The 27,807-nt window shown below is 39.3% G+C and overlaps 1 protein-coding gene across 1 annotated transcript in view; it reads right to left on the reverse strand.

The window, feature by feature from the left end:
* Positions 1-1,513: 1,513 nt before the first annotated feature.
* Positions 1,514-27,807, reverse strand: part of SLC7A11 (solute carrier family 7 member 11) — a 106,547-nt gene continuing 80,253 nt past the window's right edge. Inside the window, exons 8-12 of the mRNA XM_043969716.1 lie at positions 25,561-25,664; positions 24,000-24,096; positions 20,906-21,055; positions 18,142-18,319; positions 1,514-4,588 (exon numbers count right to left, since the gene is read on the reverse strand). Coding sequence (XP_043825651.1) covers positions 4,521-4,588; positions 18,142-18,319; positions 20,906-21,055; positions 24,000-24,096; positions 25,561-25,664 — 597 coding nt within the window. The 3' untranslated portion in view covers positions 1,514-4,520. The remainder of the gene's footprint in view (positions 4,589-18,141; positions 18,320-20,905; positions 21,056-23,999; positions 24,097-25,560; positions 25,665-27,807) is intronic.

The following is a 27,807-nucleotide window of genomic DNA, read 5'->3' on the forward strand; positions in this document are numbered from 1 at the left end:
AAGAATTTTCATTGAGTTATGTAATCTTCTCCACTTTAAGCTTTTTTCTAGTAGAACAGCTAGGGCTTGGGATAATCACTTTGGGTGTTACCAGACAAATCAAGATCAAGATAATCGCTTGCAAAATCCCATTTACAGGTAGGAAGGGAAAAAAAGCTACTATATTTTGCTAACAGATCTGCCTAATTCACTTTTACCATCATTACCCACTCAAAAAAAATAATACTAAATATTTAAGTTTAATAATGGAGTCTCACTATCTGCAGTAAGGGAAGAGCAGATTCTGCTTCCAAATGGTGAAATCTCAGTCTAACTAAGATGGAGCTATTGGAACTTGACCCAGGGTGCTGAAATTTAAAGGATAGGCTGAACTTGAAGTTTGTTGATTTTTTTTTTTCAAATAGCTAGAAATAGCTGAGCTTAGCATCTACTTAGTAAGAATTATTGAAATAGATAGCTACTCTTAGAGAGCTTTCCCCTCTCCTTGCTGGCCACTAGTATAACAGAGCCTCCTCATGGTCATGTATTTTGTCATACTTGCTCAAGAACATTTTGTATTTTCAGTCCTGAATGCAAAAATTGGTAGTTATGGCTCTGTCCCAAGTCAGCTATCATTTGTGGCCTCATTTGAGTAAAACAAAGATCTCATGAAAAAAAATGATTCTTTGAAATAGCAAGCAATGCATTAATTTTATTTTTATTTTTATTTTTTTGTGGGGCAATGAGGGTTAAGTGACTTGCCCAGGTCACACAGCTAGTAAGTGTCAAGTGACTGAGGCCAAAGCAATGCTTTATTAATAATTTCCCATAAATCTAAAAAGCATTTTAGTACACTTTAGCATATTTTATTTTAAAACTAAAAAATTTCATGACATTTACAAAATACCTTAACAAAGTAGGCATTTAAAGAATGTTTGTTAACTAAAGTTACTGAGATAAAAAAGATGTTTTAAATTCTCTACTCAAGAAAAAAAATTTACATTTTTTTTGGTGTTTTTTATTAATGTGCTAACCATAGTTACCATTTGCCTACTGTAAATTGCTATTATATACACATACATTTATATAGCTGTGCTTGTAACATTACAGTGCATGCAATAACAAATTTCTTTATGAAATAGATCAGTCAGAAAGCACAACTATTTGTCAGGAGGCAGAGCTAAAAGAGGGTTCCAGACACAATGTAACCTGTTGTCACCTAGACCCACAAGTTTTCTAAGGCATGGTCCTTCCTCTAGTGGGGGGGGGGGAGGATTAGTTTTCAAAACATTGTAAACCTTCATTGGATGGGAATCAGGAGAGTTGGAGAACCATTTCACTTTTCCATTTTCATTTCTTTAGTTGTAATTTTGTCACAATTAAATAATTTGCTATTTGAAAAATAAAATAGATGAATCAAAATTTTATTCAATATAAAATGATCTCCAAATAAAAACATATATTTCTGAATTAGGAAGACAAGATGTCAAAAATATCAGCAACAAAAACTGATCAATTTAAAAACAAACCCAAACCTCAGTTGCAAAATGTTTCCCCAAAGAAACAAAACTTTGAATAGCTGCCATAACTTTTAAAAATTGTCAACTGAACTAAAATATTTAGCCTAGATAAAATTACAATTGCATTCTTGCATATTCATTTTCTTAAAAATGAAGTATATTTAATGTTGGTTTTGCCAATAAAATTTTGCAATAATAGCATTCCAGCATGTTCATTTTTTTTTTTTAAAGGAAGGGGCAGCTAGGTGGTGCAGTGGATAAAGCACTGGCCCTTGATTCAGGAGGACCTGAGTTCAAATCCGGCATCAGACACTTGACACTACTAGCTGCGTGACCCTGGGCAAGTCACTTAACCCTCACTGCCCCACAATAAAGAAAAAAAAAAGGAAGTATATTTGATAGTGGTTTTATCCTTGTTACCAAAGTCAGCCGGTAATGAGACATTAATTTCTATGTGAAATATTAAGATTAATCTGATTTTGGTCAATATAGTAGAAGAAAACTAACATGGGGAAGAGATGAAGAAGGAGCATTGACCAAGCAGAAACTAAGCACGTTACACTAAGTAGTTCATTACCTATGGAAACAGGTAATCAGAGGGCACCTCAAAAGTTGCCTTAGTCCAAACTTGTCATTTTATGTTTACGTGACCTTGAGCACTTCCTCACTCTGGAACTCAGTTTCCACATCTGTAAAATGGGGTCTGCCAGAGCAAGCACTAGATAGAACTCTGGACCTTGATTTAGAGAGACCTGAGTTCAAATCTGACCTCAGATACTCAACTAGCTGTGTAACCCTGGGCAAGTCACTTAAACCTCTGTCTGCCTCAGTCTCCTCAATTGTAAAATGAAGATAATAATAGCACCTATCTCACAGGGTTATTGTGAGGATTGAATGAGGTGAGGTTTGTAAAGTACCTAAAACATTGTAGGCACTAGATAAATTGTAGCTATTATTTTCAATATCATGGAGACCATATAGAGTCTAAGAATCTGGCCACCACTAGAACTTTAATTAGATGTGTAACACGAAAGAGTTTGTTAACTTCATCACTGCTTTGATTCCATTTTTTAAAGCATTCTTTTTTTTTTTTTTTAAAGAAAATTTCCTTCTTTCATTCCTTCTTCCTCTCCTGGGGTACATGTATGCAACGTAATTACACACACATTCACATGCACACATGCTCAAATACATTTTTCTGTCATTCTCTTTTCAACTACACGTCACACACATTTTCTCTTCGTGAGTGAAATTGATCTCAATGTTGAAATTACTGACAATGTTGAGGAATAGTGCTGGAAATTCTTAAACAGAATGTAAGTCTTTAGTAACAGGGGTATTCCACAGCCCTTCCCCTCAGTCTTTCATGAAAATAGACATCTTTACTCAATCTGAACACACAGAATATAAATTTGGAGATGTTCACAATTCAGCCCTTCTATTTTACCAGAACCTTAACTAACACAGGGAAACCTGGGCTTTGCCCCACATCAACCAACATTTAAACGTTTGGATGGTACCAAGATACCATCATAAGGTGTACCTCTTCTCCCTGGTACTACTCCAAAGTGAATTCCTTCTACCCTTTCCCTCCCCTCCATCCTCTAATTCACAAGTTACAAAAATTCAGAGCTATATATCCGAATTTTAGATATGAAGCAACTGAGGCTTAGTGTGATAGTTATATGACCAAAGTCACCTAGCACATTTGCGGGAGACAGGTCTAAAATTAAGATCACTTAAATCTGAGTTAAATGTTCACTCAGTATAGCACACTATTTTACTCATCTGTTGTTAGTTTTCTTTTTCAATATTATTATGTATAAAAGACAGGGACACTAAAAAAATCTGAAATTTTATCACTTTATAAAATTATTGAAATACAAAAATCTCCTCTTAAGTTAGAAACAGTGCATACAGATATGAGTGCAAGGATGTAGTCTGAGCAATTTCCCCACTTTGGTGAATCATCTTTAATGATGATGTTGGTTCCAAGAAGATGCAAAAAAAAGGGGGGGGAGGTTGATATATTCAACAGGGACTTTATTCCAGGTGATATCAGGAGGTGAAAAAACCCAGCTCTGGGAACTCAGTTATTTTCTGTGAGGATTCAAAATCAAATGGACTCATTTGGAATGGGTGAAGACCTGGATCCTTTCCACTTCACCCACCTCTCAAGGAATAAAAGGACTTTTCCCAAAGGGTCCAATTCCCTACATGCCTCTGTGCTTAAAAATCTTGACAATAAATCCTCAGAGGTTTTCAGTTCAGCACATTTGCTGAGCAGTCCTGATAAACAATAGCCCCAAAGTTATTCTCTTTCAAAGCACTCGAGAAAATGAGCCACATCCCTTCCATCCCATCCCAAATGCCCTAGGACCAGTTTATTAAAAAAGGGAATAGTGATACCTAAGCTAGTGTGGTTGTACTTGGGGAAACTGATACAGTGCAAACAAAACAAGGAGGAAGGCATACAGATTAAAGCTGTAAAATTAAGGTGTTACCCCCTGTCACTCATTCTCACTTCAGAAGAGAGCTGAGTTGCCACGTCCAAACAGCAGAGAACACTTTTCACAGTATGTCTACCTACAGTATATAAAACCATTTTGTAAAACACATAATACAGAATACATCCCACGGCCTTCAATTTGAAGACCGTAGGACTCAGTAACATAACGTCACAGAGAAAGATCATTAGAGTGATTTATCATTCTCTGTCCTCCTTCCCCTACTCACAGAAAGTGTCTGCCCCTAAAAAGAGCAGTGTGCATGGTGGTAGAAAAGCTGGTTACCAGCTGTCTACACATGTACCTAAGGCACATCTAAAATGATTGACTGTAGGTTTGAACACTTAAGAAAATTACTGTTGGAGGTACTTGTTTCTGTGGAGATTTGAGCTGTAAGCCAGTCTTGTAGTCCTTTGGAATCCCAGGAAGCGGTTGCTCATTTTCCTTTTGCCTCAGATGGAAACAGGTACAAGGAGGACATCAACATAAATCGCCTTCTTTGGAAATCAATTGATCATGACTTATCATGGTCATCTGTGGGTACCACTTCCAGCAATATTTGCAGGGTTCTGGTTATTCTATCTATAAATAATAATTTTGGGGGGAAAAGGAAAAGGAAAAGTAAAATTAGAGATAAATTGAGAAGCAAGGCTCGATAAGACAAACCAGTACATTGACAGTGCCCTTTGACTAGGCCAGAATGGAGAAAACACATAAGTGGATCCATTTCTCATTTCACTTCATTTCATTCCTCATCACTCATATGTGGCTGAGCTACCTTGGGACTTCTCTGACTGACTTCTCTAACCCGCCCTGGGAAGCTCATTATTGGGATAAATTCATCACCCTGGTCCTCTTCCTGCATCACTACTCTCTGCCTCAATGATTAGAAAGTAGGGCCATGAACTCCACACCTCCCTTTCAGGGCTGTACTACCTTGAGACTCTCCCTGACTGAGTTCTCCACCATGCCCTACTGACAGTACTTTTTTCTTCTCTTTTCCCCATCTTGCTACTAAATTTCAGCTTCCTTTTTTGTCTTCCCGAATTAGATTGTAAGCTCCTTGAGGGTAAGGACATTTTTAATTTAATTTTTTTTTTTTGGCGGGGCAATGAGGGTTAAGTGACTTGCCCAGGGTCACAAAGCTAGTAAGTGTCAAGTGTCCAAGACCGGATTTGAACTCAGGTCCTCCTGAATCCAGGTCCGGTGCTTTATCCACTGTGCCACCTATCTGCCCCCCAGGGTAAGGACTTTAAAAAAAAATTGTATCTCCAGCACTTAGCACAATGCCTGACACGTAGTAGGAACTTAATACTTTTATTTATTGATTTATATAAGAATTTATTTCAAGAGGATCTTATATGAGGTTCAAATTAACATCACATTTGCCATTTCTCTCCCTAGTCTTTCTGGGCTCCTGTTTGTTGGCAAACTCTCATTTATGAATCAGACATGAAAATATCTTACAATATAAGATATAGGAAACTCAATGCTATAAAGTTCACTGCGAGTTTAAATGAACCATTTAGCCTGTCACTTTTAATAGGGTAAAATCACTTTATATTTCCCCAGTAATCTTTCTAACACTGATTCCAAGCTCTTGCTAGCTCATCTTCAACTTCTTGGACCACTCTTTCTTCTTAGTATCTCCCTGCTGGCTCCAGAGTATCAAGAGTTTTTGTCCTTATATTCCAGTCTTAATTAATCTCTCAGTAAGGCTGATATAACTCTTTCCCCTGGCTTGGGATTTCTTTGCCAAGAATACCAGCTCCATTAGTAATACTTAATGGTATAACCAAATTTTTTTTCCACTATTTTTTTCTAACCTATGCCACCTATGGATTGCTTTTTTTCAGGGGCAAGGGCCTAGACATGGAACAGAACTTAAGAGAGCGTGTAGTCTAATTTCATTTTACAGATGAAGAAACTGAAACCAAAAAAAAAGGTGAAGTGATTCATTCTCATTTTCCTAAGTAGGTGATTTTCTATTTACTTAAAAAACAGAAAAATCCTAATTATCAGATTCAAAACATTTTACTTGTCTCTTTCATCCTATCATACCTCAACTCCTCTCTCCTATAGTTTCCTGCTATCAGCAGATCAATACCCTCTGTTCAAATATACAAATTTATTCAAGGTTTACTTTGCCTTGTTATTTTAATCTCACATGTGAGTCTCCTTTTAAGCCAAACCCAATATCGGGGTTCAAGAAAAAAGAAGAAAATATGGCCTCACAAGATATGTAGTTGGAAGATGGGGGAATACTTAGTCATATAATATCTTAATAATAATGTGAAAATAGTTTTGACCTCACATACCTCCTAAAAAAGTCTTCAGGATTTCCAGAGACCATATCTTGAGGAATTCTACCTTAGATAAAAAGAGAACCTATACCTATCAGGAATAGTCCCAGGAGGACAAAACTAGTCTCCTTACCAAGAAGACTATATTAGGGCATAGTTTGACATGATTCTATTGAAAGGATTTAGGATTGATTACTTACTCCTCTCATGTTCTCTAAGTTGCAGCCAAATTGGCCTATTTGTTATTCATGACATTATTTCATCTCCCACCTCCATGCCTTTATCTAGACTGTGCCTGATGCCTGGAATGATCTCCCTCTTTCTGCTCCTCCACCTTCTGGAATCCCTAGCTCCCTTAAAGGATCATCTTAAGGGCCCCCTTCCACAAAGGACCTATTCTGATTCCCCTGGAATATAAAAGGGACTGAAAATTCCTTTTTAAATTAAATGACCTCAGGATCCTTGGTTCATGCCATTTCTACTATAAAGGCTTGTGTCAAACTATCCACACCCTCCCCCCAACCCCCCCACCAAGGCCACTACTACTCAATGCCCTGTTGTCTAAAGGGCAGAGGCATAAATAAGTTGAAGTAGCTCACAGTTTTGGTCACTTGTAATGGACCAGGAGGATATAAACAATGGGAATAGTAGATGAATTTAGGATCCTTGCATATTCAAAGGACTCAAAGAAGATGAAACTCTATCTTGGAAGAAAAGGAGAATCAGCTCCATAAGAAATGTGTCAAGCAGTGGGGTTCTAGGCTAAAGAGCCGCAGTGTGGATCAGGGTAGGATCAGGCTTAGGCAAGAAGCAGCATCTTTTGTACAAAGCAATTAACCTCTTTCTCTCCCTCAATTCTCAATTCAATGATTTCTAAATAGCCTAGACAACTTAGATCCATTCTGGGTGGAATGAGAAGTAGAGGAAAGGCTGTGTCTATGTGTGTAAAGGGTGGGGCAGAGGAAACAAATCTAGATGGCAGCAGCACATGGGAAAAAGGGAGAGAAGAGGAAGGCTTACAGATTTCCGTCTAAAAAAGACCCTAGAGGAGCATGGTTTCTCAACTTAATTTTAGGAAATTTATGAACTTGGATGGGAAAAAGATTTTTGATGACTGTATTTCTTTTTCTTTTCTTTTTTTCCCCTCAGGTCAATGAGGGTTAAGTGACTTGCCCAGGGTCACACAACTAGTAATTGTCAAGCGTCTGAGGCTGTATTTGAACTCAGGTCCTCCTGAAGACAGGGCCAGTGCTTTATCTACTGTACCACCTAGCTGCCCCCGATAACTATATTTCTAGGTAAATGGTTTCCTTCACAACCATATACATTTTATGTTTTAAAAACATCATTCTAAGAAAAATCCATAGGCTTCACCAGACTGAGGGGGGCCATGACTCACAAAAAATGTTATGAAAATTCTAGGTCATCTAATGCAGTCCTCTCATTTTACAGATTAAGAACTGGCCTGGACAGGTGAAGACAGCTTGTTTCACCTAAGCATCAGAGACAGGCTTTGATTCTGTGACTCTGCACTGTGGTGAACAGGTCAGCTGGCTAAGACAGCTGCCTAGGAGTTGTTGTGTGTGCAGGAGTCACTTATAATGCCATTAGTCTCCCAAGCAGTGAACAGGAAATTGTAGCACATACTATGACCACTTCCACCACCTCCAAAATCGAGGACTAAGAACAAATCCCTCCACATCTTTCACTGTGTCTTGTGTGATTAGACATGACAGTCATGTGCAGTCAGTCCTGTTCTTCCCTCTGGTCCTTCTGGTGTGGTTTTTTGTTTACACCATTGATTCACACCTGGGTACAAATCATGGACTTACTGAAAACAAGAATAAAGTATTGCCTTTCCCTTTAAAGTCCCCTTTCAACTGATAGGGCCTGCTTGCAGGGATGTGAAATCTGCAGGTGTCTTTATTCTGTTTAGGGCAACCGCAGAGTATTTGGAAACTAATCTCCAACACATCTGCTTTGATTCTACACTGTGGGTCTGAATGCAACAATAGGGTGTTGAGACAAAAAGAGCAATGATGTGGTTTGGAATGAGACAGAATGAATTAGTGGCCTTCCCTCCAATCCCCAAACATAGAAAGGCAGGAAGACTGAGATCCATGGTGTAGAAAACCACCATTTTGAGCTGGAGATGGAGGAGGCTTCTCAGTAGGAGAAACTAGTACAGTAAACGTGGGTGTTAGGTAAGTGATGGTAGAGTGAAGGAAAGTCTAAGTGGAATGATGCTGTCAGCTCTCATTTCTCTGACACAGAGCAGGTGCTCAATGTATGTTGGTTGGATTAGATTGGAAGGCCACATCATGTGCACAGACACACCAATCAAAGTACATCTAGAGTAATGGCAGTGGGGAAATCATGAAAGCCTCATAAAACAGGTGGTGTCTGAACTTAAGCCAGAAAGAAGTTAGAGGAAGAAGTGAAGAAGAAGAATAAAAACATGGAAGTTAGGGACTGCGTGCTCTCTATGGGGAATGGTTATCAGGACAGCTTGGCTGGAAGATATGTACACAAAGATATTTGGGAGGCTACTTTTGTTGGGCACATGGGGGATACAGTGGATAGAGTGCCAGGCCTGGAGTCAGGAAGACTCATCTCTCTGAGTTCAAATCTGGCTTCGAACACTTACTAGCTATATGACACTGGGCAGTTTCTTCATCTGTAAAATGAACTGGAGAAGGAAATGGCAAAATCACTCTAGTATGTTTGCCCCCCCAAAAAAAAACAAACAAAAAAACCAAAATGGGGTCATGAAGAGTCAGACATGACTAAAAATGACTCAACAAGAAGTCGGGAAATAGATTATAGAGTACTTTAATTGCTAGGATGAAAAATTTGCATTTTGTCTTAGAGGTAATAGGGAGCCACTGAATCTTTTTGAATAGGGAAGTGGCATGGTCATAGCTGTTTTTTGGAATGTCAATTTGTCAACTGTATGTGGGAGGGATTAGAGAGGAGAGAATAGAAAAAGATCAATTATGAGACTATTATAAGTCCAAGTGAGAAGTGAGGGGCACAGTGGATAGAGCACCAGCCCTGGAGTCAGGAGGGCCTGAGTTCAAACCTAGTCTCAGACACTTGACATTTACTAGCTGTGTGACCCTGGGCAAGTCACTTAACCCCAATTGCTTCACCAAAAAAAAAACCACACACAAAACAAGTGAGAAGTGAGGGTCTGGGAGAGAAGGGATGGATTAAGTAAGTATCTCTTCCTAAGGTTCCTCCTTTGGTCACTGACAATGCCACCAACCCACTTTCTAATTGTATATCAATTACCTCTCTCCAAATGCTGAACAAATACGTATTTCTTTCCCTTCAAAATAGTTATAGGCCCCAAATTCTTCTTCTCCTCACTTCTCCCACCTTCTATGCATCTTCCCAGTAGAGTAACTGTAATTTGGAGGTCCCTCATAAAGGTCAGAACAAGCCTTTTCTGGCTTGTAATATCAGAGGAGGCAACTAGGTAGAGTAAAATCCCATTTTTCAAGAACAAAGTTGGGAATAAGACCAATCGACTAAACAGAATTTTCCCAGGAACACAGCAAAACTGAGGCAGCTTCTGGGGCCTTTGTAGGCAAAGGCTAGTGGCAGAGAGATGACTGATGGGAACAGGCAGAGACAGATGAAGATCAAGAGACAGGTTGGGCTGCAATGACTGACCAAATGGCAACTGGGGCTGAGGAGCCATCCTCTACCTTCCACAGTGGTTCTCTAGAGAAAAGCAACCCCAGACTAGGTACCAGATCATCTGGAAACACAGGAGAATGCCTATTTGCCTTTGCCAACCCCTCACTCCATTTTGGAATTATGATATGCCTGTCAAAGTCTCTTTCTCTCAAAGCCATCCTTTCCTGTCCATGCCTGCCTCCCCAACTCCCCACTCCCACTTTCTGCTTTTCTTTATGCCTGACAAAAGAAGCCCTTTTACCCAGAAATGATATTTCTCATTCCAACAATTCCAGCAAACACTGCCTGGTCTATCTACCTTATTCCTGAAGTCACTCGAATTCTAAAGACTTAAACAGCAAGTTTGAGTCAACTCCTTTTCTAGTGTCCCTCGCTATTCTCAGCCACTTTAGTTTCTGATCCAGAAGGTGGGGAGATGGCTAGAGTGCTGGACCTGGGGTCACGAAGATCTAAGTTTGAATCCTGTCTCCAACACTTATCAAGCTGTGACCTTGGACAAATCCTTCCATCTCTCTGGGCCTTATTTTCCTCATCTGCAAAATAAAGCTATTTAACTAAAAAAAAATCACAGTGCAGGTCAGCTTGTACTGGTCTCTTAATCAGGCCTAAAGTTCTGAGGTACACTGAAGAAGAGGGACAACTGCTATTAGATCATCATTAGACTTGACTCTAGAAGATCAAGGGGAAAATATATATACCTCTCATCTAAGCTGAAAGATAGACTTTAGATCAGAAATGCAGCATAGGCTGTCAAATATGAATAATGTCTTAGTTAAATTCTGCTTAACTATATTTCTTTGTTATAAGGGAGGAGGTCATTAGGAAATAACTGGGGCATAGAGAAGTATCAATTAAATTCTTTTTTAATTTTTAATTTTTTAAAAAAATTTCTCATTAGGGTAAAGAGTTTTCAGCCTGTACAAGCCGGCCTCCACAGATGCTTGGTCCTTGCAAAGGCTCCATTTTAAACCATGAAGATGACCATCAATCCCCCCTGCTTGCAGTCATGCCCGTGGAGCATTCTGAGGGCCATAGATTACAGCTCCATGATACTGTTCTGGCTATTAATAGATAAAGTGGAGCAGATGAGGGAGCACGTGGTGGAGATTTTGTTATCTGTAAGCTGCAGCATAAAACAGCTATTTGGGTATTTTTAGCGATACCTTCTGTATTCAGTTTACCTTGGAAGACGCTGAAGCAGTAACAGGCCTAGCTGGTTCTGATTTGCCCAGCCACATATGGTAAGAGTGTGGGAACAGCAGCAGACAGCTAATACATGGGTGAAATATTAACTGCCAGGTGCAAGGTCAAGATCTCCCCCTCCCATTCTAGGAAAATGGGATTGTAATAATACTTTATATATGAAAAGCGCTTTAAGCGTTTTCAAAAGGCCCTCAAACCCGTGCTCTCACTTGATCCCCACAGCATGTGCAGTTTTGACCACTAAGGTAGTCTAGCCAGATGTTGAGAATGGCTAAACAAGCTTAATTAATTTACAAGCCAGGGTTAGTAAGAAAAATGTCACACTGTGGACTCCACTGAAAGTCTGTCAGACGCACCCTCCGGATTTCAGGTGAGGCTAAGAAACGGATCTATACCGACCCCTTCCTGAGGACAGGTGCTCTGGGGACCTTACAGAAGCACAACATCGTCCATCAGAACAGAGATTTTAATAATTCTGCCAGCACTGCTCTAGGCTGACATAGATAATTAAGGGTTTTATTTCAAGGCGAATCTGTTGTACAGGAAGCCGGGTCCCTGCATCCCCCAGATGTTTAGCCTAAGCATTCAATCTCTTGCTGGGAGATAGAGACCACCAATATAAAAAGATTACAGCTCCCGGCCCAGCCTGTACTTTGTCACTTTCCCTGCTACAACAGTTGGATTTGAATATGTCACAGAAGTATCTCCTCTCCCCCCCTCTCCCCACCCCCTTTTTCCCCCCCTTGCACAAGAAGCTCATGTTTTTAAAAAAGAAAAGAAAGAACAGAGGAATTAGCTACTCTGTCACAGCTGGCAAGGAAAAAAAAAAAACCTTTGCATGGAGCCCACAGCTCCCTTAAAGAGCACATTTTCTTTCCACCAGAGGAACGTTATCAAGCAAAAAGTGGTTCAACACTGGCATCCTGTGGCCGGAAAGATTAATCAAATCTCCGTTCTGCAGGAGTCTGTGCTTTCCAGGCTCTGAAGATTCTCACTCTCCAAGTCAATTGCAGCTCTCTGCTACTTCCTAATGGTGGTCAGTGAAATCTCCCCTCAGGCAGAGGTACATAAGGTATACTGGGTACAACCTAACTGGAAATTCTGTGTCCCTTTAAAGTGGCCGAACAGAGGATCAAACAATCTGTTGGTTTTAGAGATGCCCACATCCGGCCTAGAAATGAGAGCCTGCAGCAGGAAAGGGCTGTGTGCTAGCACAACAGGTAATGGTCAAAAACCCTCCAGGTACCTGAGCTCACATGGGTTTCCTCTCCAAAAGAGCTTTGCAACAAGTTTTATCCATGAGGCTCAGAATATATGTGCATGTATACATGTATATATTTACAGATACACATGCACGTGTGTCTGTTTATTTATATATATGAATGTGTGCACTATGTGTACATGTGTATTGTGTATATATGTATATATTATGTGTGTGTATACACACACACACACACACACACACACACTTTTTTATTAGACCAGCAATAAATATCATCAATTTCCTTTATTTTACTGCAAAGGCATTTCATGAGAGGGTGGGTAGAAAATGACACAAAATCAGGGGAAGTCATTACTTTTTGGTACTCTCAAAAGGAAGCTATAAAGATAATGACTGATAAGATCCTGGTTTAAAGTCAAAGAATCCGGAGATACTCAGGAGAATCCAGCACCATTTCCTTTTCCAAATCACCCACTACAGTATTGCTAGTAAAAGTCAGGAAGGATAAGAGCTAAATGTGGAGGTCATGCACACATTCAGAGATCAGTCAGGAGGAAAACAATGTTACAAAGAGCTTTGGAAGGGAGGAGCCAGCAAGAAGAGAGGAAATGAAAATCAACTGAGAGAACTGCAAAAGCTGGAATTAGAAAGGAAGAGGTGTGAAATGCAAAGGCAGCTGCAGAAGCAGAATAAAACAGGAGTGGGAGCAGGAAAGTCTGCATGGCTTACAGACTAAAGACCAGAATGGGGAACGCCTCCCAATGCTTAGCAGGGCATTGAGTTTCTCTTTTCATTTTCTCATCAAGAGATAAAATACATAAATAACTCTGTAAACGTTAAACCAGCCTATCAATGCCAGCTGTTTTCCCCCCATACTTCCTTTAAGACCAGGCATTCTTCATATACACACAGATGCATGCATGCATATATACAGAGAGAGAACAGAGACAGAAGAGAGAGAAAAGAAAAAAAAGAGAAACAGGAAGAAAGAGAAAGGACAGAGAGAAGAGAGACAGAAACACCAGGAATAAAAGCATTCTTTGGAGATAAAGATACACACACACACACACACACACACACATATACACATATACCCTTATTTTTTACATGAATTTATATACATATATGAATCTCTTGATCTTATATATACTATTACATATTATCATATATAACAATCAAGGGATTCTTCTATGTCTGTACACACACTTATACACATGCATATATGCATATGTGCATGAATTAACATGCTTATGCATGTCTATATACAATGTGCATGTATAGTTTGAGAACTATATTTTAATATAAGTGGTTTCCTGTATAGTCTTATGTATTTTATGTACTAAAACATTATTCTGGAAGGATTTCATAGGTTTCACCAGACTGCCAAAGGGGCCCAAAACACACACAGAAAAACCCTGCTGTAGGACAACTCCAAGGGCATTAATAGATTTCTTTCTAAATTAAAAACAGCAATAAAGAATTTATTTAGTACCTACCATATCCTTAAAATGAAAACTAGACCCTTCCTTCAAGAATGAGCATTACTTACTATCTTCATGTTTTTAGCTATGACTTTATACCTTATTTTGTGCTCAACAAGCCTTTATTCAGCACTTACTGTATGGCACTGGTTTGGGTGCTAGAAATGTCTTAGTTTTTCATAGTGCTCCAGGCTGCTTAGCAAGAGCTAAGCTGAGTGAGAGTACACTAAAGGTAGGTGATATCCTGCCACACCATCCTAATGTTGATTGTTCAACTAGACCTTTTCAAGAAGAGATAACTTTATGAACAGCCTAAAACATGTAATAAAATAAAATTTCAAGGGAAATATTTTGACTGTACCAAGAATACTTATTAACTAACCTGTTAGAGATTTTTTTAAAAATCTAATTCTTCACAATTTTTGGAAACAGATTCTATCAAAATATTATTCAGGAAGAAAACGAGTCATAAGTTCAGACTTAAATAGCAAAAATGGGGATAGGATAAAGGCGTACAAAGTTTAGCTTGAGGAGATGGTGGTACAGGGTCTCCAGTACTGACACATAACCACATTCCCCTAACAGCGGTTAGTGGTCTTCCCCAACCTTCCATATTACCTTATATTCATTTTATACATAGTTTAGATTTACTTATTGGTGTACATGATAGAATCTCCCAGTAGAATTTAAGCTCTTTGAGGCCAAAGGCTATCTCACTTTTGTCTTGATACCCTCAGGGCCCAGAACAATAACTACCTAGTACACAGTAGATACTGTTGCTGTGAACAGAATTGAAACTCTAAACATTAATGCAAAATTGAAGGAATCAAATCTGCTCGAAACAGCTAGATTCTGAAGAAGTTTCTATGATACCATTTAGGATCCACATTTTAGCCCATTTATCATCTTTACCAGATCCTCCAACTCCAAATTTAGCCCTTTTCCCACCATGCCACAATCTGGCATTGATACAAGACAGTACAACACACCTACCTGTCCCAGGGTATGCCCGTCTTCTACACATGGCTGTGATGATACAACAAACAATACCTCCTGTGCTAGGTACTGGGTTCAATGCAGAACATTGAGAAGACTGAGTCCCTGCTCTCAAGGAGTTATAATCACAATTGTTGCCAATTATGGTTAAAGAATTAAGCACAGGGGCAGCTAGGTGGCGCAGTGGATAGAGCAGCGGCCCTGGATTCAAGAGGACCTGAGTTCAAATCTGGCCTCAGACACTTAACACTTACTAGCTGTGTGACCCTGGGCAAGTCACTTAACCCCAACTGCCCCGCAAAAAAAAAAAAAAATTTAAATTAAATAATTAAGGTCAGAAGCCATAACTTTATAGTCTATGGTAAATAAAGAAGATCATGGGTTCTTCATTCCCTTCCTCCCAAATAATTCAAGTTTTGGGGGGTTTTTTTGAGGGGGGGGATGATTTTTGGTTTTTGTTTTGGAGGGGGGCGCAATTTCAGTCAATATTTATAGAATAGCCACCATGTACAAAACCCAACCTAGTCTTCTCTGAAATGCAGCATTTTGATTAAGCTGCCTTTATTCCCCATCCTGAACCACTGTAATTAAGTTACTTAAGGGATGAGAAAGTACAAGTAGGTCATTACATAGCTAATAATATTTTTTATCTAAAAATTCTTTAACAGGGTTTTGTTAAGGGGTAAAATTCTAGCTAAACTGTCTAAAATATCTAATGAGTGGTCGCCAATAAATTATAAGCTTTAGCAAGAGTTAGACTTTTAAGCATTTATTAAGGAGAATAAGAATTTGGTAAAGAGAGAGAGAAAGGCCTAGATTTCTATCTATTAAAGGGAGAGCACATTTTTAGCTCCCTTCTCCTCCAGCGTCCCCAGGAAAAAAAGAGCGAGCCTGAGCGCCAGTCTCTTCCTTCCTCCTCCCACTAGCCCGCGTCACTTCCTGACTCCTGGTCTTGCCCTCAAAGACCTTCCCTTCATGGGCAGAACTCTTCTACAGTAAGTATCCAGCAGGTGGCGTTATTCCAATCGTTACAGTTTAATAGCTTTAAAATCTTAAAGAGCTATTCTCTGCTTGAAGTAAGTGTCCTGACAAGGCTCTTCCAACAGCGGGATGGGCCTAGCCTGAAAAGGGCTCAGTGACTTGAAATCAAATGTTTCTTTTCCTTCCAAAAATTATTCACTTCCAATGGGAGAAGCCCCCGATTTAGAAACTGGTTGTTCTGCAAAAGGTTTGGGTTTGTTTTGTTTTGTTCTTAATGTAAATAGGTTGTTTATAACTCAGAATTGACTTATGGTTTCCAAACTCCCAGCCTAGCCCACAAAAACCCCATTAACCTATTATGCAGTACATGAAATGAAGTACAGGGAAACTGAACCACCATATGTAATGATTGTTCTTTGGGCAAATGCACAGACTTCTGGTTTGAGATGCCTGAAATACAATCTTCTGTCCCCCTCTTCCTGCACTGTTGTGGTTTTTGGTTTGAAGAATCTCTATGAAGGAGGTAAAGATTGGAACTCCAAAGGATAAGAAGTGGAAATTTGAGGGACTATGAAGAAAAACAACATCTCCTACCATTGTAAACTCCCTTTTCTGGCAGGTTCCAAGGAAGTCTTTTCCTTTTGTTCCATAGGCCCTAAGGATTAGCTCACTTTGTTATGTTCTCTACCAAATATACTAGACTACTTTCTACGGATCCCCTGAATAGATTCCATGCTTCTAGCCTCTGCCCCTTCCTTATATCAGAGCTACCAAACAAGCAGTAGGCACTCTGCAACAATCCTAAATGCTGCTGGAATCAGATTAAATGTAATGGGGAAATATTTAACAAAATAAATAAAAATACAATAAAGTACAGATAACAATACATTTTTAAACTAAGTCAGTATGCTCCCCATAAGGATCCTCACTCATATGGATAGGGTTTAGTGGCCCCTGCTCTATATGAGTTTGATATCAATGCTTTAAACAGCTCCCCATGCAAAGCACAAACTGAAACCCATCCTTTTCACTGCTTGATTTAAAACCCTTCCCCTCTTAGCCCAGTTTAAATACAATCTCCGTAAGGCAGCCATTTCTGTTAACACAGATTCTGACTCATGATAGGCTTAACAGAAAAATGGGGTGTAATTATTATTATTTTTTGAATGATTGGCCATAATGTGAAAAATCAACAAGAAGTAACCAGATTCAGTGCCAGGATACTGGCTAAACTAGTCAAATGGCAACTAGATGGTAATTATCTGTGTGGATCATAGGATCTTTTTTTTTTTTTTTTGGTGAGGCAATTGGGGTTAAGTGACTTGCCCACGGTCACACAGCTAGTAAGTGTTAAGTGTCTGAGGCTGGATTTGAACTCAGGTCCTCCTGAATCCAGGGCCAGTACTCTATCCACTGCGCCACCTAGCTGCCCCTCATAGGATCTTATAAAAGAAATTTAAGGCAGGCAAAGATCCTGATTTTACAGATGCAGAAGTTAAGGAAGTTAAGGGACTTGCCCACAGTCACACTGCTACTATGGAGCAGAGATAAGACTTAAGCCAAGTTAACAGAATCAGAAATTTAGAGTTGGAAGGGACTTCAGAAGCCACTGAGTCCATTTTTCCAGATAAGGAAACTGAAGTACTGGGAAGCTCATTGACTTGCACAACATCCTTGAAGCAATAAACATCACAGATGAGATTTGAATCCAGGTCCTTTGACTACAGAGCCAGTTTTCTTGCCACTGTACAACACTCTCTCTTAGATTTATTTGCTATTGTTCAGTTGTTACAGTCATGCCTGACATTTCATGACCTTATTTGGGGTTTTCTTAGCTAAGATACTAGAGTGGTTTGCCATTTCCTTCTCCAACTCATTTCAAAAATGAGGAAACTAATTCAAACTGGGATAAGTGACTTGTCCAAGGTCACACAGCTAGTGAATATCTGAGGCCAGATTTGAACTTAGGAAGATGAGTCTAGCACTTTATCCACTGTACTACCTAGCTGCCCCCCTACTTATAGATTAAATGCATGTGGTGGTTCACATGCTGTCTCCTTCATTAGAGCTTAAGCTCTCTGAGGGCAGGGGTGATGGCTTTACCTTTTTAATGCCATTTAATTGCCATTTTAACTTGTGTTACTGTTTTATAAGGAATACATAAATCCCTACCGGTGTGACTTTAACCATAGGCATGTCTATATCCACCTTTCTTAAGCACTGGCATGATGTCAAGAGCATTACCTGATATTCTCTGGAACCACTTTGGCTTCTTGTCCCAGACAATGAAGAAGTAGTATCCCGGGACACCAGTCAGCGTGATCCCAAAGCCTATCCCAGTACTGACTGGATCAGAATAAAGGGACAAGGCCACCATGAAAAAGCACGTGAAGGAAAATAGAGCTGGGATAAACAGTGGCACCTGAAACAGAAGACAAAGATCACTTTGAGCTGTCTTTGGATGACGAACCGCTCCAGAATGTAACTTCACAAACAAATGAAAGTTGAATGATTTTCTTATAGTAATGGAGTTGATCACAACTTATGGAAGGTACTTCCATAGTGACTGCTCAATAATGGGATCACAGAGTATGTATTGAAACACTTGTTTGAAACAGGTAGTGGCAGAAATCTTCACATCATATAAAATATAAAGTTGGGAATGCTATTCCTCTGCAGATGCCCTGTCTTATATTGGTTAAATATAATTGTTAGAGATGTAAATGGAAATTTTGGCACTCAGGACAAACTTTACCAAAACCAAAACAAAATGGAACAAAATGAAACAAAACATCAGGTAAGTCATATGTAAAGTATCCAGAAAACATTTTATGGGGAAAAAACATCCACTGGGGTGGAAGTTAGATATAAAGACTGGGAGATACAGTAAGGAGCTACTGGGAATAAGAATTTATATAGGTTTTAATAACTGAAAGGAGGAAGAGGACAGCTTCTGGAAGTTTGCTTCTTTTAACTAAATTAATCTCACTGACTAGATGTTAGATTCAGTTGTTTGTACCCTGCTGAAGGGCTAAAATGTTGACACCCTGGAGTAAAGACCCAGTTGTCCTGCTGTGGTTATGGCTGTTAGAAGCAAATTTTATATTTTTGTACTTCAAACACTGAATCTTTGAGAGTCACCAACATGATCCATTTTAATATGCTACAAGTGGTAATAGGACACTTGTTACACTTAAAAATGATTAAGTGTGCATCGATTTCTTTTCTGAGATATGCCACAAGGACTGACAAAGTATAGAAGAGGCAAACTCCCCTTTGACCACTGGTGGAGATGGTGCCCAGCACTAGGCAATGCATATAATTAAAAAGCTTTCTGATGACACCATCAGTATGCTTTTAAAATGGAATAGAGGATAAGATCCAATCAATTCTATAAAGGATTCAGAGAGGTTGTGTCCATAATATTTAGCTTTCCAAAGGAAAGGTGTGATGAACGAAATAGACATTCTTTAAAAATTCTCTATCCTCCTTGAAGTCTACCCCCAACTATGAATTTAATAATAGTCCTTTTTGGGGAGTATATCATTCAGAAAAAGAAACTATAAGATAATATCAAGTAGCTATATCAATGATATTAAAATGTGCAAAACATTTCATTTGTAAACTATTTCCAGGTGTAAGGAGGAAGGCCTTTATCACATATAAGAGGTGCTTTGGGCAGATTATCAAGATAACAATAATAATGAAAAATAATGATAACAATAATGATAACAATAAGGACTAGACTTATGATTTCTTTAGTATAGAGAACTCCTAATGAAAAACTCCCTCTACCAATATTGGTCAGCATCTCCTCTGCAATTTATAGCCATAGAAAGTTGCTTTAAGAAGAGGCATCAAACTCTTAGATCCACAGGCCTATGCATCCCATAAAACTCCCAAGTATGGTGAATCAGATTAAAATATAAGTGGAAAATATTTAACAAAATAAATAAAAATACAACCCACCATAGAGAATGTGAATTTGTGGTTTTTTAAGTCAATGTGAGGCCAGTAAGGGATCTACTTCTATTTGAGTTTAACATATTACATGTTGGCTTAGAGGCTATTGCCCAAGATCAATCAAACTCTGTGTGTGTGTGTGTGTGTGTGTGTGTGTGTGTGTGTGTGTGTGTGTGTGTATTCAAGATTCAAATTCAGGACTTTTTGATTCCAAGTTCAATACCCTTTCTACAACACCACCCAGCTGCCTCTAGTCCACGGAAGGTCCTGTATTGGATACTCAAGATACAAAGGTGAAATTCCCTCAATGCCATTGCATCTATGGAAGACAAGCGTGGCACTGAATGAGAAGGCAGACATGATCTGCAGTCTGCATCAATTGGAGGGAATAACGGGTGTGCTGAGCCAGTGCCTCTTGAGAGCTGATTACTCATTTTGGCTGTGAGCATTTAGACCTCGGGATTCAGTATATGCTACGAATCAGAGGATTTATTATTTTGTTGGTTGCCAAGACTTAAAGTGATGAATAAAATGTTAATCGTGTAGATTAAACTTAAAAGCATATCAGGTATATTCACTTTTTTTCCTGGGGAGCCAGTCATTAAACATTTACCAGCACACCCATGCAATAACCAGATAAAAGAGATCACAAATCCCATAGAATAGTGCAATAATGAGTAGCTTTTCATCAATCTCTGACTCCTTGAGAGTCTTTATACCTCTTGACAATCATAAGAACTTTCTTTTACAACTTGTCACAGAAGAAATCGGGAAGGAAGTTGTCTAAATCCTAAACCCTTCAAGTCAACAGGTGTGGTCATGAGAAATCAAACCAGGGAAAATAGCCTTGTATTGATTGGTTTGGTTTTGTTTGTTTCATTCTCAGTTAAAGGAAACCCACTGGGCATGCATTTGTCAGGAAGAGTTAAGCTCTGGATTCAAGATGAGGCTCCCATCATCAGGATCATCACTGAACTGGCTCAAGTGAAGAGCTATGCCTTGGGGAGAAAGATTTATGTAAAACCATTAGAATGACTGAGGTTACCTTGAAAGGACGATGCATATCTGGCCGTTTGTATCGGAGATAAATCAGCCCTGCAACTGCCAACCCAATAAAAAGCCACCTGGCAAAACTGAGGAAATTCAAAAGACTATCAAGGTCACCGAAGAAAAGCATTATCATCGTCAAAGGGTACTGTGGGTGGGGAAAAAAAGAGAAAAAAAAGATCCCAACTGAGTAGAACAAAATGGAACACACAAATAATGAGAGCACTACAGAGCATCAGCCTCTAATTAGATTTCAAATGGCCCCTTACACCAGTGAGACACCAGCATGTTGTGAGAAACAGTGAACTAACAGCATCATTTTGCAACATTGCTAAAAGCATGGCCATCATTATTACCCCACCCACCTGCAAACAGAATGACTAAGAGGACCAATGAATAGGGCCACTCTGCTTTAATATAAGCATCTGGTTGTGGGCTTGTTCCTCTCATCTTAGGGAGGAAAAAAAGAGAATATTTTTATACCAAGTCAAATAAATTAAACTTCGAAGACAGAGTACCTGGATTCTTAGCATATTTAGGACACTTGTTACAGTTGAAAATGGTGATCTCGTTATTGATTTTTTTTTTAGATCATAGTAACTTGAGTGCCCATGGTCTAGTTATTTGATTTCTCTCAGTATCTGTTTCCTATTCTCCATCAAATGCAGGGCTTGTATTAGATGACCTGCATGTCCCCTTAAAGTTCAAAATTCAATTCAATAAGCATTTGTAAAGCACCTACTATGTTCCAGGAAGTATGTGAGGCATTGGGGATACAAAGACAAAAATAAAACCATTCCTGGCCTCAAGAAGTTTACATTCTATTTGTATGTGTTTGTGTGTGTATATACACGCATGTATACATATACATATATATACATATATACACATATATACATATATATATATATATAATTTCTCATTCTATACAAAATAACATATACACAGAGGAGTAAACACACAATTAATTATAATTTCAAGGATTGGAAGTACTAAGAACTAGTAGAATCAGGAAAGGCTATTGAGATGGCTATTGAGCTGAATTTGGAAGGAAGTGAAGGTTTCTAAGAGGTTGAGATGAGGAAGGAAAGCAAACTAGGCATGGGAGACATCCTGTACAAAGATACAAAGGAGGGAGATAGAATGTCATTAATGGGAAGAGGCAAGCAGGTCTGTTTGGCTCAAATGTAGAACAGGAGAAGGAGCGATATACAGTCTAGAAACATAAGTTGATGTCACACTGAGAAAGACTTTTAAATGTCAAACAGGGGAGTTTGTATTTTAGTCTGAGAGCAAAAGAGAATCACTGGGACTTCCTGAACAGGGCTTCACGTGGTCCAACTGCCAGTTTGGGAATGACAATTTGGCAGTTAAATGGAAGATTGGGGGGGGGCGGGGAGGAAGTACAAGCAAACTAATTAGAAGCCTATTAAAATAACCCAGGCAAGAGGTAAATCTATGGTGCTCTAAGCCTGTTTCTTTTGTTTTGTTTTTGCAGTATGACTCTATATGAGGTGATAACTACTAATAATGGCATAAGGCAGTATGAAAACCAGTGGCTCTTTCTCTATTAAAGGCTGCCCAATAAATTCCTTGAGCTACATACCTTCCATGCAGGCATCTCTACATAACAGTACCTTTGCTCCTGAATACAAACCACTGACCTTTCTTTCCCTCCAAAGTTACTCTCACTATGTGCCTGCCTTGTCTGACCCTCAAGACAGTAGAAAATAAGGAAGAAGCAGAGATCAGCACAAAGTGTCTCTGCAGCTGCGCATACCAAGGACGACCTGAGTGACAGTCTGGGCTTTAAATGAAAGCCCTCTTCACAGAATAAATAATACATTCTGTTCTCACAAGGGAAGCTTACAGAGAACATGTACTTTAGAAAGAATTTTCAGGGAAACATTTTGAAACAAATTAAATGCATTTAAAAAAAACATCCAATGCCTTATCTGGCGTACCTCACAGCAGATGGAAGTGTTGCAAAATAATAGGTAAGAGTTTATATCACATCAGCAATATATGTCGGGAGCATTTTCCATCTCATACTAGCTATTATGCCCCATCTTTCCAAAATATATCATCCTAAATGAAAGAAAATGTTGCAACCCTAATTTTGGTTTTAGTATGCATATGTCCTTCCTTTCAGGTACTCACCAACTGTCTCACTTTTAATCACAGAATCATTCCCACAGCCCAAGTCTTCCTCCATTATCTTTGTGCGTAATTGTCTATGCTTTTCATTATAAGGTGTCTATGATGAGCCTGGGTGTTCTCAGTCTACAGCACTGAGCTTCACTTTCAATTAAGTGAATCTGAGCTTCATTACTCAGACAGCCTTTTCTACAAGGCTTTGAGTCAGTGACAGGGGTCAAGCTAATCATTTCCCTTCAAACCTTCAAATTCTTAGGAAAATCATAATGAGCTGGGCTTTAGTTACCTGCCTGGGAGAGTTAAATATGACTAGGAAGAAAGATGGAGTAAAGGGAGGCAGTGTACTACACTGAAAGGAACACCCAGAGGATCTGGGTTCAAATCCCACCACTAATACCTGTGTGACCCTGGAAAGTGCCCTTAACATCCTGGGGCCTCTGTTCCCTCCTATATGAAATGAGAGGGTTGCAGATAGCTTCTGAAGTCCTTTTCAGATCCAAAACTATATTCCCCATAAGGTGGTCAATAGAAACAACACTGTATAGTGCAGAGAGTGAACATAAACTAGGCACTGATTTTAATCCTACCTCCAATACTTAGTTGTGTGAAAAAAGGAAAGTCACTTAAAACTTTCTGATTCCTTGATTTCCTCATCTGTAAAAGGGGGCTGATAACCGTGGCAGTGTCTATCTTGTAGGTTTGTCGGGAGGCTCAAAGGAGTTTATGCATGTAAAGCCCCTCACAAACCTCATAGTGTGAGATAAATGTCAACAATGAAAAAGCAATCTATATGGATGGAATGCTATTCGTGCAAGCCCTCACATGCTTCAGCAAGAAAAGAGAAGAAAGCAGCCCCTAAGAAGTTTTCTTTGAATTCATCTTTGCGAGTCTATTATCCCCAGTTTTGTGGAGGAACACTTGTTAATATGCATTACCAAAACGATGACAGCTGGTAGAGGAGTGTGCTTGCGGACATGAATCATGGAGAGGATTTCTGGAAGGTGACCCTCACGGGAAGCAACATAAAACAACCTGATGGGAGAAAAATGTGGGTTGACTTTACAAATGTTCATTCCACAAAGGAAAACTTGAGAAAACAAGAATCTTTTCATATGGAATGGGTTCAGTTCTCCCAAGGTGAGTTTTTGCATTTGTCCTTTGAGGCTGGACTAGGTAAACAGTGAAAAAAAAAAAATTAGAGGTATACAAAATCTGCCAACCCTATGCTCTTGTTCATTAAGTAGATTGTCTCATTAACGATTACTTTAAGAAAAAAAAACAGTGGTAAATAATATTGACAATGGAAAAGCTGACAGTTTTAATCATTCCAAGTTTAAACCAAGAGAGACAGTAGGACATTGGGGATTACAGTGATGGCTGGGGTTCAAACATTAGTTCTTCCTCTCCCACATACTAGCTACATGACCCTACCTAAGTCCCTTAACCTCTCAGGCAACTGTTTAAGGCTTAAATTAGAGAGGCCTTATTGATCAGCATTGGTGAAGGGCCTTTTTCACACCAGTGAAGGCACTGACAACAATTAGTCTGGAAACAACAACAGTAATAAAGATAATAGTAATATTTTATGGTGATAACAACAACAAACGGCTTTTTTCAAGACAACAAAGGACTTTGATCTCTTTGTCTCTGTGTGTGTGTCTCTTTCTGTCTCTTTGCCCAAATAGGGTTTGTACCTACGGAACTTCCTCTATCAATTTAAATTTGACATCTCTGAAACTAACTATTAGTGAGCTTTCTAGGACACTTGGAAGTAACTTGCCCAGAGTCACACAGGGAGCATGTGTCTGAGGCAGGATTTGATTTCACATTCCTGGCTCTAAAAAAAATTAAAATAAAACAAACCAGAACAAGCAAACTCCATGTCCACTATGCTTCTCCATCGCTGTCTGTCTCTCACTCTGTCTCTGTCTCTCTCTGTTTTAGCAAATGAGGCTAAACAGTAATTTCTAGTGGCCCTTTCTAAGTCTAAGAGACTTTTCAACGTGAAATAAACCTATGGCAATGTACCTGCTATTCTGTTTTGTTTCGTTTGGGTTTTTTTTGCAGGCCAGTGAGGGTTAAGTGACTTGCCAAGGGTCACACAGCTAGTAACTATCAAGAGGTCGGATTTGAACTGAGGTTCTCCTGAATTCAGGGCCCATGCTTCATCCACTGCACCACCTAGCTGCCCCCATGTACCTGCTATTCTGACTACAAAAAGATACTAATCCTCACTCATCTCCAAAAGGATATCATAAAGTAGTAGGTAATGGCTCAAGCAAAAAGCATACCTGTAGTTCACAATAAAGGAAGGAGGTCTTAATGTCTCTTTCCCCATTTGGGAATGCCATAAAATCATAGGATCTAGAACTGGAAGGAATTGTGGAGATTCTCTAATGACTCATCATTCCCCTTTTAGATGCTTATTTTGGTTAGTTAGCTCAGCACAACCAAAGAGCAGTCATCTTTTGATTAGATAGACATTTATTCACTCACCTGGAGACAGCAAAAACGCCCCCATTCATGGAGCCGAAACAGGAAAGGGCAACAAAGACTGGGACGGCTAATGAGAATTTTCCCAAAAGCCTCTCTGCAAAGGTCTAGAGAAAGGCACAATAAAGGAGATATTCAAATTGTCAGAAAGTGGAAGAAAAATGTAGCACTTTTCAAAGAATAAAGCTAGAATTCTTAATAATTCTTACCAAAATTATTCTTATAAAGTAGACCATAGTAGATTAATTACCTATTTTAGACTCCGTTGGTGATACAAGAGTACATAAAAATGTGGTAAGGGAGGAAAGGAGTGGAAGAATGAGAGGAAGGAGTCATATCTTTCAACAATGCATAGGTAAAAGAGAGAAATAGCAGGATCAGGAGGATAAGAAAGCAATTACCAAACCATGTTTTTTTGTTTTTGTTTTGTGGTGTGTTTTGTTTTTGTTTTTGTTTTTTTTGCAGGGCAATGAGGGTTAAGTGACTTGCCCCGGGTCACACAGCTAGTAAGTGTCAAGTGTCTGAGGCCGGATTTGAACTCAGGTCCTCCTGCTTTATCCACTGTGCCACCTAGCTGCCCCCCAAACCAAGCATTTTTAAACTCTTATATTTGCTATCATTGTGCTAAGTGATGGGACTACCAAAAAAAAAAAAAAAAGACAAAACCATTGGTCCTTCCCTGAAGGAGCTTAAGTTCTATTGGAGAAGACAACATAGAAACCACTACATACATTGATCTATATCTGTGTAGATATTGATTAGGTGTCTAGTTATATACAGAAATATATTTTGTGTATAGGGAAGGAGAACATTCCAGGCACTGGAGACAGCCAGGAAAAAGTTAGGAGATAGTGTTATATACAAGGAACAGCAAGAAAGTGAGTGTTAATAGTCATAAAGTACATGAAGAGAATTAAAATAAGTGTATGGAGACTAGAAAGATAGGAAGGGGTCACGTTGCAAATAGGGTATTTTGTATTAGATATCAGAGTAATAGGGAGTCACTGAATTATTGAGTAGGAAGGGGACATGGTCTGACCTGTGCTCTAATAAAAATCATTTGGGCAGTTGAGTGAGGAATGGATGGGAGAGAGGAGAAACTTGAGGCAGAGTCAAACCATAAGACTGCTATAGAATTCCAGAAATGAGGTGATAAGAATGGGAATCAGGGCAGTCTCTTATGTGACTGGAGAGAAGGGAAAGTATAGAACAGATTTTGTAAAGGTAGGAATAACAAAATAACGAGTGAGGAGGCAATTATGGCACTAATGTTGTAAGCCAGGATAACTGGGAGGATGATGATGCCTTCAAAAGTAATAAGGAGTAGGGGCAGCTAGGTGGTGCAATGGGTAGAGCACCGGCCCTGAATTCAGGAGGACCTGAGTTCAAAGCCAGCCTCAGACACTTGATGCTTACTAGTTGTATGACCCTGGGCAAGTCACTTAACCCCAACTGCCTCACCAAAAAAAAAAAAAATATGTAATAAGGAAGTTTGGAAGGGAAAAAGATTTGGGGGGGGGGCGCAAAGAGGAGTTAAGAACCAAATTCCAGAGTTTGATGTCTAGTCACTCTAGACATAAGTTCAATTGTACATCTCCTCAATTCTCCTTAACAAGGTGATCATTTTTATTTCCTTGATACCTCTGCCCACAGAAAGTCAGTTTGGAACAATGAGATTCTAATCTCATTATTAAGTGAGCAGAAAACCACTTCCTCTTTCTAGCCCACACGTCATTTCAGATACTGCATCTCCAGATCAGTTGGGTCCTGCTCTTTGTCTATAACAGAAAACTGGCAACGTTATGACCCATTTGAGAACATCCCTATATATGCAGAAGCTAAACAGGAGGGAAAGAAAAAGGTTGCTTATCACCCTCTTCCTCATTCAAACAGTCAGACCTGTTTGAACTACTGTTCACAACACGCCCACCATGGGAAGAGCTGCGGACATAGTTTTAAGGCTTCAGTTATCCACATTACCAGTAGAGAGCTGGGATTCATCCTAATGCTTCTCTCATTACTGGGATGATGATCCTCTTTGTTACATTAGTAAGTATAAAAGGAACTCAGGACAGCCTATGACACCTCCTCCAACTCATTCCAAATCAATTTTACTACTACTTCTTCTTTTTTTTTAAGTGAGGCAATTGGGGTTAAGTGACTTGCCCAGGGTCATACAGCTAGTAAGTGTTAAGTGTCTGAGGCCGGATTTGAACTCAGGTCCTCCTGACTCCAGGGCCGGTGCTCTAT

The sequence above is a fragment of the Dromiciops gliroides genome, chromosome 6 (genome assembly GCF_019393635.1).
Source record: "Dromiciops gliroides isolate mDroGli1 chromosome 6, mDroGli1.pri, whole genome shotgun sequence".
Classification (NCBI taxonomy): domain Eukaryota; kingdom Metazoa; phylum Chordata; class Mammalia; order Microbiotheria; family Microbiotheriidae; genus Dromiciops; species Dromiciops gliroides.